The 16275-nt window shown below is 35.0% G+C and overlaps 2 protein-coding genes across 2 annotated transcripts; one reads left to right on the forward strand and one right to left on the reverse strand.

The window, feature by feature from the left end:
- The first annotated feature begins 408 nt into the window (after window positions 1-408).
- On the forward strand, window positions 409-6712 carry LOC110814183 (NEFA-interacting nuclear protein). Its single transcript, XM_088219489.1, has 8 exons — window positions 409-528; window positions 605-668; window positions 777-851; window positions 1263-1320; window positions 1749-1804; window positions 2153-2215; window positions 2816-2884; window positions 6227-6712. Exons 1-8 carry the CDS (start codon window positions 506-508, stop codon window positions 6482-6484), a joined length of 666 nt encoding a protein of 221 aa, XP_088075615.1. The 5' UTR covers window positions 409-505; the 3' UTR covers window positions 6485-6712.
- Window positions 6713-8161: 1449 nt separating this feature from the next.
- Window positions 8162-13990, reverse strand: LOC110814149 (ABC transporter B family member 11-like). Its single transcript, XM_088219488.1, has 13 exons — window positions 13832-13990; window positions 13289-13664; window positions 13123-13177; window positions 12870-13045; window positions 12532-12753; window positions 12191-12429; window positions 11580-12108; window positions 11221-11494; window positions 10148-11013; window positions 9780-10046; window positions 9429-9692; window positions 8992-9285; window positions 8162-8555 (listed from the first exon to the last, which is right to left on the reverse strand). The coding sequence occupies exons 2-13, from the start codon at window positions 13598-13600 to the stop codon at window positions 8229-8231; spliced, it is 3825 nt and encodes a 1274-aa protein (XP_088075614.1). The 5' UTR covers window positions 13601-13664; window positions 13832-13990; the 3' UTR covers window positions 8162-8228.
- Window positions 13991-16275: the final 2285 nt, after the last annotated feature.

A 16275-nucleotide genomic window follows, 5' to 3' on the forward strand; every position in this document is an offset into this window, starting at 1 on the left:
ATGTAAGATGAACAGCTAAAGAGTACCACTTCATCATGATGTATATGACAATATCTATTTTTACTGTTTTATTTTGTACGTATGTGTGAGTGATGTTTTTATAAGTAAGTTTCAATGAATTTAAAAGTTGAATATTGTATTTTATTTTTTTTATATTATTAAAAAAATAAAAAATAATAATTATAGTAGTAACTGAGATTAAACCATTCAATGTAGGGGGGAATCCCAAATTTGTTAAAATATGGACTCTATTAATTTTAATTGGAAAGCTATTGTTATTAGTAGAAACTATTTCAAACGCAGGAGTTGCAGTCAAACAGCCCATTAAACTACCTTTTTGCATCAGAGCTAAAGGCTTGTGTTTACATGCCCAATAAAACACTATTAATCCACTTCTAGAAATCTCGTGATGGCCCAAGGCCCAGTTGGTGCAAATGCAATCTGATAATTTCGTCGTCCCCAAGCCAAAAATCCTGGCGTTCCGGACGCTGAAGGTGCAGCCCCGATGAGTAACATGCTTCCGCTCATGTACTATTTGATTTCCGTCTTGTTAATTAAAAGCAGTGATTAAAGACCCGTTTGATTTTGAGGCGTGAAAGTGCAGAGCAAAGATGGCTGAAGAATCAAGCCAGCCTATCAGGTTAATGAATTTCGTTTCCGAGGAGCAGGTAGTTCTTTCTTGACTGTTTTTTTACTTTTTATTTTCTCCCCTAATCGTTAAGCCCTAAATTTCAGTATATTTTAATTAATCTTGTTTTTAACGTCGTCCATGGCAGTTAGATGAAGCTAAGAGAACGAGAGGGGCGCGGGTAGAAGATGGCACTCTACAGAGGGATAGGACTCTCTATGAGGTTTTTGCCTCTCTTTTTTCTTTTTACTTGAAAAAATTAATCTTCTTTATCGTTCTTGGGTTTGAGCAAGTTTATCTGATGTTAATAACATTTTAGTCGAATGATGCTTCAACTCAATGTTTCCGCAATTCAATGTTCCCGCATGTTTCATTGAGACTTTTCCAATTTTATTGAATATCTCGTTCAGGTGCATTTTGCATTTACTGAGAATTAATTTTTTTGGCATATAGATGATTCTTTTGTCAGTTTTTTCACTCATCAGTAGCATGTGAATGTGAAGTAATACTATCGTTTTGTACTTCTTCAGTTAACTGAAGTTTAGGTTTTGCCCATTGAATTTCTAGAAAGTTTCCTTTTGATTCGTAAGATTTCAATAATTTTACTTCTTAAAAAGGTTTCCCCTCAATGCAGATTCTAAAGGAGAATAAAGACAAGAAGGATGCAGAATTTAATGAACGATTCAAGCACAGTGAGTTTTGAAATCTGTAGTATGACCAGTATTCTTTTGTTCCACTGTTCTTATATTGCAAAGTTTGTGGGGGGGGGGGGGGGGGGGGTATTGATGAGCGCCTTAGTTCATGGCACTTAATCATTATGGTACTTAATCTTGCTCACAAGGTGTTAAAAGATAACTGAAACTTCCACTTTTTCCTTCTTTCATAATGCATACAACAACCTGTTTCTAAGGATTAAAAGACACCTTTTCTATTATTTCTGCTTTGTTATCACGCCACACGATTGTGCTAGTTGTGCGCTGGGATTTCTTGCTGCAAAGGGACATTTTCACTGCTCATTTTTGGCTTGACTCAGTATAAAGGAATTTGCCTTCCCTGGTTACTAGTGGGGATAAATCATTGGTCACTTAAAAGACTTTTTGGACCACTTCCTTCATTGCAGGGCCACCAAAAGCTTTGGATGAAGATGAGACTGAGTTTCTCGATAAATTAGAGTTGGTGAGGCCATTATGATATAATTAAATATCTGACTTTATTTCTAGCATTTGAAACATTTTGAATTTGAGTTTAATTAACTAGATTTTTAAATGTCAATAGAATGTTTGTTGGGCACGTAATTCGTGTCAATTTTTAGTTTTTCTTTTCTTTTTTTTCCCTGATGTATCCTGAACTGCAAATATTTTTTGAGAAGAAATCAAACTGTTTTAGCACAACTGTTTAAATGCTTAAGGAAATAGTTGTGCCTTGTTTCTTCCGCCCTTTATGAAAAGAATGTTATTATTTGCTTGTGCTCATTATCAGAAATTGTTTATGTTACTCTCTTATCATGTTTTTGTTGTTCATTAGTCAAGGAGGGAATATGAACAACAAGTGGCAGATGAAGAAGCTGAACAGCTACGAAGTTTCCAGGTAACTTTTCTGTTGAATCTGGAAAAATTGAAATTTCTCTTAGATTGAAAATTTCATAACATGGGCTATTACTCCTTTCCTTTCCTCCAATAAGGTAAAAACTGATTGGTGAAACAGTTCTGAGTTTTTCTTTGACTTTGTAATTCACTTAATTGTTATTGTAGGTTTTGTAGTTTGCAATTTCTCAATGTATGCAATAGACTGTCTTGTTTGAATACTCTACGATATTAGAATGTGTCCCTTTGTGGTTTGAGAATCTTAAAAGAGCACTTGAAAAGGCTGCATTTGCTTCATCAAGAAAGAGACAGTAACAAGTTTGATCTTCTTTTTCTTTTTATTCTTGTATAGCAATTTAATCTTTGGTGAGAATATTGTGTGTTACGTATAACTGTATATGTTATCACTTTGTGTTATTGCTAAAACAATAAAATACTAGGTTCATTGCGTATGAAGTTATTTTCTACTTAGTGCTAGATTCTGCAGGGTACAGAGATGTCTTCATAGCAATAGGATATTACATAATTATGTTAAAAGTTACTTGTTCTCATGGTTCACTTTCTGATTTATATCTATTGGTATTTGTGGGGTTTTCTTCTTCAGGCAGCAGTGACAGCACAGTCAACTATTGTGCAAGAACTGAAGGAAAACCCGGCACCTCCTGCAGTCAAGGTGAGTTTCCTATTAAGCTTATTTATATTCTTGTACTTAGAAAAAATTCATGTATGTCCTGTTTCCAGACCTTGTGATCTACGTTAAGTCCATGTTTGTTGAGTTCGTACACTAATCCTATATTGTCTTCGGGAAGCTTGGCAGGGAGGATAGTGAACTACCCTACAAAATGTGGATTCCATATCAAATAGGGTAGTTGATGTAGGAAAAGAGAGTTGTGTACAAACTCAGGAAAGGTTAACAAGGAACCCAAAGCAGTGATCTTGAATCTTTGTATCAACATAATATCTCGATAACAATCATAACAGTCTTTGAGTTTTGTGAGTTTCTCTTTCTTATCTGCGGGCATTTCTTTCTTCTGCTCTTCGTGGTGTTTATAGGACAAAGAAGGTTAAGTCTTTTTGGTGCAAAGCTTTTTCTGTTGGGTTGTGGGTGAATTGGTTGGAGAGGAAGTCTAGACTTTTAGGGACCATTTCTCTCCCTTTTGCTTCTTTTGGATAGATTGTTTTTTTTTTTGGCATGTCTTTGGGCTAAGACACACGGGCACTTTGAAGATTATTTTTTGTGATCTAGAAAAAAGTATGGTTAATTTTCCAACTTTAAAATTTGAAGATAATCCTAGATATCACACGTAAGAACTCTTAAACATGATACTTGAGAATTTGATTGTAGCACACAACCAGAAAGATCAAGAAGTTCTTAAGAAGTTGAAACTAATGGAAGTTCTAAAACAATAAAGAAAGTGTTGACATGTTCTTAGCTGCTGTTTATTTTTAGGATAAATTATTAGTTTTATTCTTCAATTATTGCTTATGTTGTAGTTAAGTTCAGAAATTTTTTTTTTTTTGTTACAGTTTGGACATTGAAGTTGTGAAATCATTTTAAAACTTGATTTTTCAATGAAACTTTTTAATAGAGACAATCAAAGTTATTTCCATCTTGAGTGACGGAAGGCCCTACTTTTCTTGTAATAATTCTCTTGCTTTAATAAAATTGTCCAAGTCACCCTTCAAAAAAATGTATTTAACATGAAATTTTGAAAAAAGAATTTCTAGAAAATGGTTGCAGGCATTCTCTTTTTCCTTATTGTCTATTATCATCACTAGTATGTTTAAAATAAAACAAAATTAGTTTCTTATTGAGTTTATCAAGGCCTCAATTGTTATAACTTTTAAACTTTACAGAAATAAAATACTGGCAAACAAAAGCAAATTTTGTCAATATTTTTACAATTGTAGTAAAAAATTGAATTAATTTTTTTTTTCAAAATAAGTAAACAATTGGATTAAAATAGTTTTACAAGTTCAAAGACCAAAATATAATGAAAAAGTTTTTGGGACCTCTTTGTGATATAATCAATGATTAAAATAGTAATTTTTCTTATTTTTCTTATAGCCCATAGCATATTTCTCTCCTTTAAAATGTGCTTGTCCTCCTCAAGTGTCTATTGGAAAACGTGACTGAATTTTTAGGCTTGATTTGCTGTTAATCTTCGAATCGGCCAATTCCTCCAACAAAAGCAGCTTCTTTATTCATTGATGTCCAACCATCTAGCTTCATCACAGTGAAAGCACAATCCTTCAGTCTACAATCTCCCATCAATACCCTAGACAACATTTTCACAAGCTGACATGGGTTAGAAGAGAATCTAGGTAAAGAGTGCCAAAAACTCGTTGAATTGTGAATGCTGCGATCTCCCATGCTCAAATGCAGATGCACCAACCTCACATTGCTGGTTAGATGCGGAGGATGACCTTTACTGTGAACCAATCCTGCAACCCACTCAAGAAAATCTTAACTTGATCAGGAATGAGAGACCTAGCCACCAACTGCTTAAATTGCTGCCTGTATTTTTCCACGACCCATTCTGTCTTGTCTTCGCCAACTCTTTTGATTTGGTGCTCCAGATGGATGGGCCAAACCTTAAAGTGCGTTACCGTTGAAATGTTTCCATGGAATATTCGTCAATCTCCTCCTGGAGAAGAGTTGACATATCAAGCGACAACTCCATATGACATGATAATTTGTGATACTACACTGAGCATTGCAATCTTTCCCTCTTTTTAGATGGTCTTGCACTGTGTCAGCCTAATACAATTTGAGGAAGACTCAAATCGTTTTCGAAAAGAACGCAAAGCACCCAGAGCCAGACACTGCTACCATTTTGTTTGTTCCTTAGTTCTGGATCTGGTTATAGGTTTGAAACTGAAAAATCATAAAGATATTTGTAGAATACTGCATCTGGAGTTTTCTTTTTGGTTTGGGCTTGTTGTGGGAGCATGCAACATTATCTTTGAGTAAGAATACTTGAAAATTTAATAATTTTTCATAATGCTTTTATTGCCTGAACTGATTATAATGCATTTTCAGCATAAGATAAGAGTATAAAACTACTCCTAAGGTTTCTCATAAATGAACAACTCCATATAAAACTAAATATAAAATAGAGACTTCCTTGTAGCCAATTAGACTTTATTCTAACTGAATCTTTCATATGTCTAATTTCTTGATCTGTTTGATATGTCTGATCTGTTTTTGTAACTCAAAACTTACAGAGTACAAAAATACTCATGATGTCTAAATTTTGTTATAGTCTATAACATTGATCCTTGTTGGCTCCTACCTACTCTTGATTGGGCTTACCTCAGGCCACCACAAACTAATATCATTCTACCAGTCATTGCCCAGCTCTGGGCAAATCTCTGGCTACCTCTATCATTGTCCACTAAACACTGCTGGTCACTGTCGGCGCCTGCTGAGGGCTACCCTGCAGTTGACCACCTCTGTTATCACATTGACTACCATTATCCTATTGACTAAATTGTCAATATACATTTCAGAAAAAAAAAATCAATATAGCTAAGACCTCAAACTTTTCCATTTCTTGTACAAAATTCTTTCTTAGGTTAACTAAAAGACTGTATTCATATTATCATAAAGAATATATTGACTTCATATGAATTTTTACGTGAAATTAGATTTATATATTCCAAATGGCATCAATATGGGCTTTAGAATGCATTATTTCAATTCTGTATGAGTTCTATGTGGTCATTTTTTGTCATTTTAAGTTAAGAGTTTCATCATTTTCTACTTGAATTAAGTTGGATTTACGAATGGATTTGATAAAGATTCAAGGTTTATTCTAGTAATTGTCTCATATATTTGGGCAATCAAGTTGACTTATCAGGTTAATTCTCATATTGACCTTTGTTTGAGCAGTTAAGCGTGATGTGGCTTTTGCTTTTGATGTCCACCACCAATGACTAGTGCTATCATTTTTATTATCTCAAAATAATTTATTTCTAAGTGCTGCTTTGTTCTGCCTTTTTGCATGTACAGTCACAAATTTCTGTTGCGAAGAAGCATCCGGCCGCTGCTCCATTGAATATGATTATAAAAGTTAAGCCGCAGAGAAAAAAAGCAAAGATGGATCAGGAAAGTGTTCAAGAACCTTCAGACACAGCAAAAGAACTCGATAGTAGTACCAAGAAATCTTCAGATTCCACAAAAACTCCTAATGGCGATACTAATAAATCCCATGATGTTGTTACCTCAGGTTTAGTTTCATACAGTGATGAAAGTGAGGACGATGACTAGCAATTTTATGTGTAATCTCTCATGAAGGGTTGTAATTGATTAATTCAATTTCTTAAATTCTGTTCTCTGTATACAGTGCATGCACAATTATTTGTAAAGGCCTGAAGCTAGGGCCTTTTGTGTAGCAAGCATCACTCTACCTTCTACATGTTTGACACTTGTACAAGTAGGTTGTTTACTAGTTATTTATAAACAGCCCCGTGAGGGAAAAAAGTGCTTCTCTCCCAACTCTATATGTAGTAACTTGAAGTGTTTATATTTTATTATGATTTTTTAAGGAAAATTTATTTTATTATTTTCTTTTTCAGAAGAAAACAAGTCTTCGTTCTCTCTTTTCAATGAACATTTTTATTTCTATGATGTAACTTTTCTTAAAAATAGAAGTGAAAATCTCGTAAGTTTTTTCTCTTAGTTGCAGTGGTTTGTGAGGCTGAATTCCTTTAAATTGGTTGAACATTTCCTTTTTCCTTTTTCCTTTTCCCATATGTTTCAGTGGATATTCATACTTGATCTACTATGAATTTTATGGAGGCCTGTAAGTTTGGTGTATCACTGCATTGGACTCATGACTTGTTTTCTCGGTAATCAAACAGAGCACTCTACCCGAAAAGGAAGGGGATCTGATCTCCCATTGGACTATTGGATGCTATTTTTGTAGCTGAGTCTGGTAAATCCTGAACTCAAAACTTCTTATTTGTTTCTTCCTTTTCTTATTTGTTGGGAAATAGTAAATTGTCAATTGTGTAATGTCAATGCAAGTAGTAGGGCCCTGGACCTTGGTGAACATGAGTCTTCTGTGATGATAGGAAGAAATCTGGGTGGTTGGAAAATAAAGGTCTGGGGTACGTGTGCATTTTGTTTTAGGCTTATAGTAGTTAATGAAGTTTCTGGGTGATGTCTTACGTATAGGAAGATTTTGCCTTTTGAGGATAAGAAAATTTTATTTTATTTAGTTAAATCTAAAAGAAAAGAAAAACTGTTCTCTTTACAATATGAACTAGAACATAAAATAATCAATGAAGCCCATCGTAAGTCATATACTAATTGTAGCCTTTGACATACAATTTCTTTTTTTTTTTTTTTTTGTTGACCTAACAAAAAATAAACAACTCTTGAGAAATCTGAGTCAGGGACTGCAAACATCTGACTTCTTGGGTGGGTATGTAGTGAGCAGTGTATCTATCTAGAGTTGTATTTTATATATCTTCTTGTCTTTCTCAGAATGTCAGATTCTCGTTGGTGATTTAAAAAAAAAAATTTGAATTAATATTGTCTGGTGGGTATTTATGTAATTCAAGTAGACCTGTGGCTCTATTTTCTTATTATAGTAAAAGGGCAGAGTGTCACACGTGTTGTAGTGTTTGTTGGTTGAGGTAAGCACATCAGTCACGATAGCTTGTTAGACTAATTAATTAATGTGATTAGGTAAATTGTTGAATTGTCAAGTTAATTAATTAGTTTTCTACAATTAATAAACACTGTCTGATATGATCCGTACCCTTTGTCGTTTCTTTGGAAACGAGGTTGTGATACTTGGTGTCGTTTCGTCATGCATGACGTTTTTACATATTAATAAATTCATAATTGAAGGATTTCTTTGGTAAAACTCCAATTAAAACCCTTATATAAATTTTAGATATTTTAAGGGTATAGATTTGTGTTTAATAAAATACAGAATCACTTAAGACTGGAATTAATTAGTTACCTGAAGTAAATGTCAATTATCAGAAAACAACAAATATAACTAGTTTCTTGAACTGTTCATATGAAGTGCTACCAAAGAGGCATAAAATCTGTCTTTCTCTACAATAACTCCATTTTTAACAACGGCTATAACATCTGCATTCTTGATAGTAGATAACCGATGAGCCACTACTATTGTTGTCCGATTCACCATCACCCGATCCAACGCGTCTTGAACCACACGCTCTGATTCGGCGTCAAGGGCGCTGGTTGCTTCATCTAATAACAATATCTTCGGATTTTTTATTATAGCTCTAGCTATAGCTACACGTTGCTTTTGCCCACCTGACAATTGCACACCTCTTTCTCCAACTACTGTATCATATCCCTGTAATTTTTCTTATTAGAATTAGAATCTATGCATAATATAACTCTTCCAAGTAATTGTTTGGCCCTAGCTTGTGGAATTGAAAACAGAGGTTGGCGCATATAAATATAGCACAGGCATGCCACGCAAATTAAATGTCTGAAACTTCTGCTTTTTCTTGCTATTGTCATAATTGATATTTTTGGAATCGACATTCTGCCAGTCTCATTAATGATTATATATATTGCCAAAAATAATTTCCCTACCCTTGGTCATGGTAGATCTCCTGAAAAATTTTGAGCTTCTTTGTTGATTATGAGTAAATAGATTACACATTCCAACTCATTTTCTTGTAGGGCAATCAACCAAAAACAAAGATATAACCAACAAAATAAATTAACAGAGTAGTTGAATGCATATAAATTTTAAGAGTGCAGTAAAAGCATGATGTTCTAACCTGTTGCGAGCTACTAATGAATTTGTGAGCATTGGCCAATTCTGAAGCAGCTAATATCTCTGCCTCGCTTGCATTTCCTTCCTTTCCATACGTAATGTTGGCACGAATTGTGTCATTGAACAAAACTGGTTCTTGGCCAACAAGACCCATCTGCTGCCTCAACCACTTAAGCTGTAGCTTCTGAATTTCAACTCCATCAAGTGTAATATGACCAGAATCAGGATCATAGAATCTTTGCAACAATGATATCACTGTTGATTTTCCACTCCCACTTTCTCCAACCAGAGCAACTGTCTGAAAGATATTGATAGGAATATAATCTGTAGACTTCAAAACTATGTTGGACTAAAAATGAAATGTCACCGTTGGATTTTTAAGTCATGTTTGTTTTGCTTGAAAGATAAGTAAAACACAGATTTGTGTAGCTTGATTATTACCTTTCCTGAACGAATTGTCAAGCTAAGATCTTGGAAAATTTGAATATCTGGCCTGGATGGATACTTAAAGCTTACATGATGAAGCTCAATGTCTCCCTTGACATTTTGTAATGTTTTTCCAGATTCATCACTAGGATCAATCAATGATTTCCTGTCAATAATTGAAAATATTGATGCCGCTGAAGTCTCAGCTTTGCTAGAATCAGGAGCTAAGGAACTTGACTGAGAAATTCCAACAGTTGCCATTGTTAAAGCAAAAAAAACCTGTGAAACATAAAATATTTAGTCGTTAGCAAGTCAAAAAAACTTTTATATGGGAGAACATGTTAATGGAGCTAATAGATGACTCACTAGGAAAACATCTGAGAATTTTGTTTTCCCGGCCTCAACCAGACGAGCTCCTGCATAGAAACTGGCTGCATACACTGAAAACAATAAGAAGAAAGATATTCCAAAACCAATTCCACTGATAAACCCTTGCTTTATCCCTGTTTTAATGGGGCCTTCACATTTCTTTTTGTATAATTGCATCACTTTCTCCTCAGCACAGAAAGAAGCAACTGTTCTTATACTTCCAACTGCATCATTAGCAACTTGGCTTGCCTCCTCATACATCATCTGCAAAAATTTAATGATTTGCAAAATTTAAAAACACAATGAGCTTTAAAATTCTAAAGGTTTTTAAATGTTTGGTACTTAACATGTGAGCATTGACGTACCTTTGCATCAGCACTGAATCCTTTCATGAATTTTACCTGAATGAATCCATTGATGCCTATGAGAGGAATCAGTGCAAGGATAATGAAAGCCAACTGCCAACTTGCTACAAAAGCAATCACCAGTCCTGCAACTGCTGATGCAATATTTTGAACCATTTGAGATAATGCATCTCCGACTAGAGAACGAATAGTAGCTGCATCTGAAGAGAGTCTTGCACCAATTGCTCCGCTCGAGTGTTCAATCTCATCAAACCAACCAATCTCCATGTGAACTACCTTCTCAAAACACATTGATCTAATCCGTTGTATCAGTTTACAGCCAGCTACGGAGAATAAGTATTTTTGCGCCGGAGAAGCCAATAGTGATGCTATTCCAAGCACCAGAAAAATTATTGACCAGAATTTTGAATCTTTTCTCAGTTCATGAGGTGGTTTAAAGAATATCTCAATTACACTGGAGATTAGTATGCCAAAAATAGGAAGTATTACTCCATTGGCTACTGCAGCTACTGTGCCAAGTAGAAGAACTGGAATCTCTGGCTTATTGAGGGCAGCAAGGCGACGGATGGAGATCTTTGGAGGTTGTTCTATTGAAGGGACATGTTGGTCTACTGGTACAGTATCGGTAACATTAAATCCTGTAGGTACCCCATATGAGACTGAGAATGAGTGGCGACTGCTGCTTCCTATTCCAGATGATCCTCGACTAATGGATCGTCCCAACGACCCTCTCAGACTTGATTGTTTAAAAGATTCTGATCTATTTTGGTCATCTGCTGCATTTCCTGATTCTTCATTTATTTCTTGTAAACGTATAAGTTGAGAGTATGCTCCATCAGGATCGTTGAGCAGTTGCGAATGTGAACCTGATTGATTGACAAAAAAGAAAGAGGTTGTATGATCAACTAATTGATAGGACAAAGTACTAAACCTGATTGATTGACAAAAAAGAAAGAGGTTGTATGACCAACTAATTGATAGGACAAAGTACTAAACCATGGAAAATATAGGCAGAAGTTAATATTCATATATAATTTGCTCTCCATGTAAATTGAACAATAACAATGATATACCTTTTTCAACCATCTTTCCTCGATGAATGACAGCAATCATATCAGTATTTCTCACAGTGCTCAAGCGATGGGCAACAATGAGAGTTGTTCGATTGACCATAATCCTGTCTAATGCTTCCTGAACTATCCTCTCGGATTCTGCATCAAGTGCACTTGTAGCTTCATCTAGAAGCAAAATACGTGGATCTTTCAATATGGCTCTTGCTATCGCAATTCTTTGTTTTTGTCCACCAGAGAGCTGAGTTCCATGCTCTCCAACCATTGTGTCTAGACCCTATTAATATCATTAAAAGCTTTAAAAAAAAAAAAATTTATACAAATGTCTTTGGAAATAGCTAGATTTGAAACTGAAAGCTGACCTGAGGTAGTTTATCAATAAACTTAGCAGCATTTGCTAGCTCTGCAGCAGTTCTTATCTCTTCAATAGTTGCATTAGCCTTCCCGTATGCAATGTTATCTTTTATAGTGAATGTAAAGAGCACAGGTTCTTGGCTCACCAAACCAATTTTGCTTCTAATCCATTTAAGTTGGAACTCTTTCAGGTTGATTCCATCTATTAGAACTTCACCAGCTTGTGGATCAAAAAATCTCTCTATCAGACTAATCACTGTAGACTTCCCACTTCCACTTTGCCCAACCAAAGCTGCAGTTGTGCCACTTGGGATGGAAAGAGAGAAACCATTAAATATTTGTTCATCTGGTCTAGCTGGGTAACTGAAATATACATCCTTCAGCTCTATATCGCCTCGTATATCATCATCCAATATCTTTCCTTTTATGTCAGAAGCATCTATTTCTGGTTTTCTTTCAATTGTCTCAAACATTTTATATGCTGCTGCTTGACCAGCAGCGAATGCACTAATGCAGGGAGATGCTTGTCCAAGAGACCTGAAGCAAATGATAATAACTTCATATCCGATAAAATTTAATAAAAGAAATTCATATTTGTCTGCTTCAAAATGAAACTCACAATGAACCAGTGGTCACAACGATGATCACATTAAGGACTTCACCCCCAGTATATCCTTTCTCCAGAATCATCTTTGCACCAAACCATATAGCCAAAGCATAACTGCAGAAAAATATCAACATCACCATTCCAATACCTAATCCAGCACCCAACCCTTCATAAACACCTGATTTATAAGAAGTAACAAGAAACTTGTTGTAGTTGTTTATCGCTTGCTTCTCTCCAGTAAATGATGCAACCTGAATAGGAATAAATAGAATCATGTTTGAGGAATAAAACCAACAAAGTTGACGAGTAAATCAAGTACTTCGCAGTCTTTTGACATGCGCTCTGTAATATACCGTTCTTATAGAACCAATTGTCTGTTCAACTACATTGGCTGCATTTGCGTAAGCAATTTGTCCTCGAGATGCCATCTTCGAAATTATGAGGGCCATGGCTCCACCAGCCATCACAAGAAGAGGTATAGAAGATAACATGACGAGGGTAAGAAGCCATCCTTTAATAAATGCTATCACAAATCCTCCAATGAATGTTGATATCAGCTGTAGAAATTTTCCAACCTGCACAAAATTAGCTAAGACCAAGTTAATAAGAGGATTTCATATTAAGAACAATCAGACACAAAGAAATTATTTAGTTTCAGTTTAGTTTAATTATTTGAATTGTATTATAGTACCTTCTCGCCCATGGCATCTTGTATGAGGACAGTATCACCGGACATTCTCCCTACAACCTCTCCTGTATTTGTCTCAACATCAAAGAAAGCAACATCTTGTCTTAATATAGTTTTTAGATACAATCCCCTGATTCGAGCAGCCTGTCTCTCTCCAGTAACCATCCAACAAGTTACCTCTGAAAGAAACATTATCAGTTTTCTCAACTCTCAAAATTCAGATCAACCAAAACTTTCAGGGCATGAGATTACTTACGAAGAAAGGCTGCCACAGCAATCCCTAATCCCAGATATACAAATTTCAAAGCCACCTAAGATAAATATACATATATATATATATATATATATGTACCAAGAAACTATAAGTAACCTCTCAAAAGACATTTCTTCACATCCAAGAAACCAAGAATTTGTGTTATTACCTTGGAGACCACACCGACAACTTCACCGTTACTCTGATTCTGACCAAAAGAATCAACCAAATCACCAAATAGTATTGTCATAATGGGTGTACCGATCCCATTCCCAATGGCACCTATTGAGCCGATGATCATTAAGAGGATGTCAAGTGAATCTGCAAAACTGAACAACTTGTAAAATGGAACCCTCTTAGTTTTCTCATCTCTTTTCTTCTTCTCTGATTCTTTGTCCCCATCCTTGCTGACCTCTAGCCCTTTTGATGTGCTGGCTTCATGTGAAGGTATAGCACCATTCAACCCATCCTCCAAGCTCATTGTGATGCTGCTACAGTATTTTATAGCAACTACTTTCTGTATACGTAGTCTAGTTATATCACAGCTGCAGAAGACAGTCAATTAATGAATCCAGTAAATTATAAACAAAGCTTCAATTTTATAGTAGCTATATGTATATATACATATAATAACGACATAAAATCATATTATGAAGTAAACCCACAAAAATAGAAGAGAAACGTGAGAAAAAAAAAAGTAGGAACGATTTACCCGACAAAAGAATAAAAGGCAAGCCAAGATGAGGAGCTTCTTCAATTTCTCTAATCAATTCAGGAACAATTTATATTGGCTCATTCCTTAAAGAGCAAGCATTATGAGTCTCACTTCACGCTTTCCGCAGCACAGACTGGTTCAAAAGTCTTCAGCCCCCATTTGTTTATTTCTTTTTTCCAATAAGATTTTGTACGTCCCTACATTATAATACATGTCCTCTGTCTCTCTCTATCTCTCTCTCTCTCTATATATATATATATTGTGTGTGTATATGCCTCGTCATCAGAAAGAAACCATGTTCTTTAATTTATGCGCTTCAATAGAAAAACTGACGAGCACTGCCGCTTGCATTTTGTATTCGTTATTCGGCAGAATCGCTGAACATCTAGAAGGCTGGTAATTTTAAAATGTTTTGTCCATCCAATTCACTATTTTAGTTTCTATCCATAATACGATATCCTTTAAGATTGACGATATAATCTATGTATATACATATGTATAATTTCATTAATTTTAAAATTTTACAATTATTATTATTCAACTCATAGTTATTGTTTTTTCTTAACTTAACTTAATAAAATTACTGCAGCGTTACTGCAATGTAATGAATAAAAATAATATTTTAATCAAATTAAAATTGAATTCGTGTTCAAAAAAATGTAAGGCTCAAGATTTGAGAAAAATATATTAAATTAAATTAAATTAAATTAAGAAATAATAAATTTCTTAATTTTTTTTTGTTCTTTAGCTTAATTCATTTAAGAATAATTATTTGACATTAATTTCATAGTTTGAGTTTAATAATCATTTGATTTGCAATGATTATTTTTAATTTAATTTAATATATTTTTTGAAGTTTCTTTTTCTGAAACTTTGAAATTGATTTTCTTATAATTATTAAATTAATAATTCAAACTTTTTGCATCATCTTCTTGATCTCTTTAACCATCTAAATAATGGTTTATCATTTTTCTTCTAATTTAGTGTAAATTTGCATTACTCGTGAAGAAAATAATTATTATTTCCAAAAAATTTTATTGTGATTTTTATTAATAACATTTTATTTGCATTACTCATGAATGAAGATGTAAGAAGATATAAAAAGTACTTGGTAAGAATGATTAAAACTTTATTTATTATGTTTTATAATTTAATTTAATTTAATTAAATATAGGAAAGTATCCTTATTCTGATACAACAATGCAAATTGAATTACTACAGTTATTTAATTATCAAATATTGAGTATATAAAATAATTTCAATAATCAAGAGATTTTTGGAATAATTTGTATAATATCAAAATTATATAAATAAAATTTAAATTAAAATATAATCAAACTAATCATATGAACATATTTTTAAACAAATTAACTACACAGTGTTATTATAATAACTAAGAATGTAACACCCATTAATTTTATCATTATTATTATTATTATTATTAATTATTAATTTATTTTATTTAGTTTATTTTATAATTTTAGAATTTTAATTGATTTATTTAATTTAATTTAATTTAATAAAAATAAAAATAATAATAATGATAAAATTGGGTAAAAATATTGTTTGGATTTAATTGAAATTGATTTTGAGAAAAATGGGTGAAAATTTGGATTCTGGGGGTATTTTTGAAAAGAAAATCGAAAACCGGTGGTCAAAACGCAATTAAAAGAAATTGTGCACAGTCAGCGCCACGTCAGCAGCCACGTCAGCGGCCCAGTCAGCAGCCCTGGCCAACCAGGACTTGCCGCGTGACAAGGCCACGCCGACCCGGGAACGGGCCACGTGGGCGATCCGCGTGCGCGCGATCGGACGGCCCAGATGCGTCCCCGCGCGCACGGACGGCCCAGATCAAGCGTGCGCACGGACGGCCCAGATGCACGCGCACGGACGGTCCAGATTCAATCAAGTACGGACGGCCCAGATTTAATCGCGATGGACGGCCCAAATTTAATCCAAATTAAATCGCGATCAAACGACCCAAATTAAATCAAGATGGACGACTGTGATTAAAAGGCAAAGGGTATAAATAAACCCCCCACATCTGACCACAAAAACCCTAGCCGCCAGCCCTCGCCGGAGAAGACGAACCAGACGCCGGCCGCCGCCACCCGCCGCCGCACCGGGGAGTTTCTCGACCGCCGATTGAGGTAAATTTCATACCCCCAGCTCGTTTTTCAATGCTGAGTTCCCCTGTGGCCAAATCAGAGCCAAACTCCCGGCCAAAAGGCCGAAAAACACGGCCGAAACCCAGCGCCGCCGCCGCGCCCCTCCTCGGTTTTTGCCTCCGATGAGGCCCTTCCCGGCCTCCGTTTGATACAATTTTTATATCACCGTGATCCCCATTCTTTTCTCTACAGGTTGATTGGAGCCAAATCACCAAAACATGAACCACACCGGAGAGCCGCCGCACCCGAGAGCACCACTGCCGGTAAGCTTCG

Source organism: Carica papaya, chromosome 5, assembly GCF_054855325.1.
Source record: "Carica papaya isolate Zhongbai chromosome 5, ASM5485532v1, whole genome shotgun sequence".
NCBI lineage: Eukaryota > Viridiplantae > Streptophyta > Magnoliopsida > Brassicales > Caricaceae > Carica > Carica papaya.

Excerpts from the sequence above, each read along its gene's own strand:
- LOC110814183 (XM_088219489.1), top strand. The coding sequence starts at position 506 with ATGAGTAACATGCTTCCGCTCAT. Across the intron at positions 1,321-1,748 it reads TAATGAACGATTCAAGCACA|GGCCACCAAAAGCTTTGGAT; the intron begins GTGAGTTTTGAA and ends CCTTCATTGCAG. Across the intron at positions 2,885-6,226 it reads CGGCACCTCCTGCAGTCAAG|TCACAAATTTCTGTTGCGAA; the intron begins GTGAGTTTCCTA and ends TTGCATGTACAG.
- LOC110814149 (XM_088219488.1), bottom strand. The coding sequence starts at position 13,600 with ATGAGCTTGGAGGATGGGTTGAATGGTGCTATACCTTCACATGAAGCC. Across the intron at positions 12,109-12,190 it reads GTTGTGACCACTGGTTCATT|GTCTCTTGGACAAGCATCTC; the intron begins GTGAGTTTCATT and ends CATTTGCTTCAG. Across the intron at positions 9,286-9,428 it reads TGACAATTCGTTCAGGAAAG|ACAGTTGCTCTGGTTGGAGA; the intron begins GTAATAATCAAG and ends AATATCTTTCAG.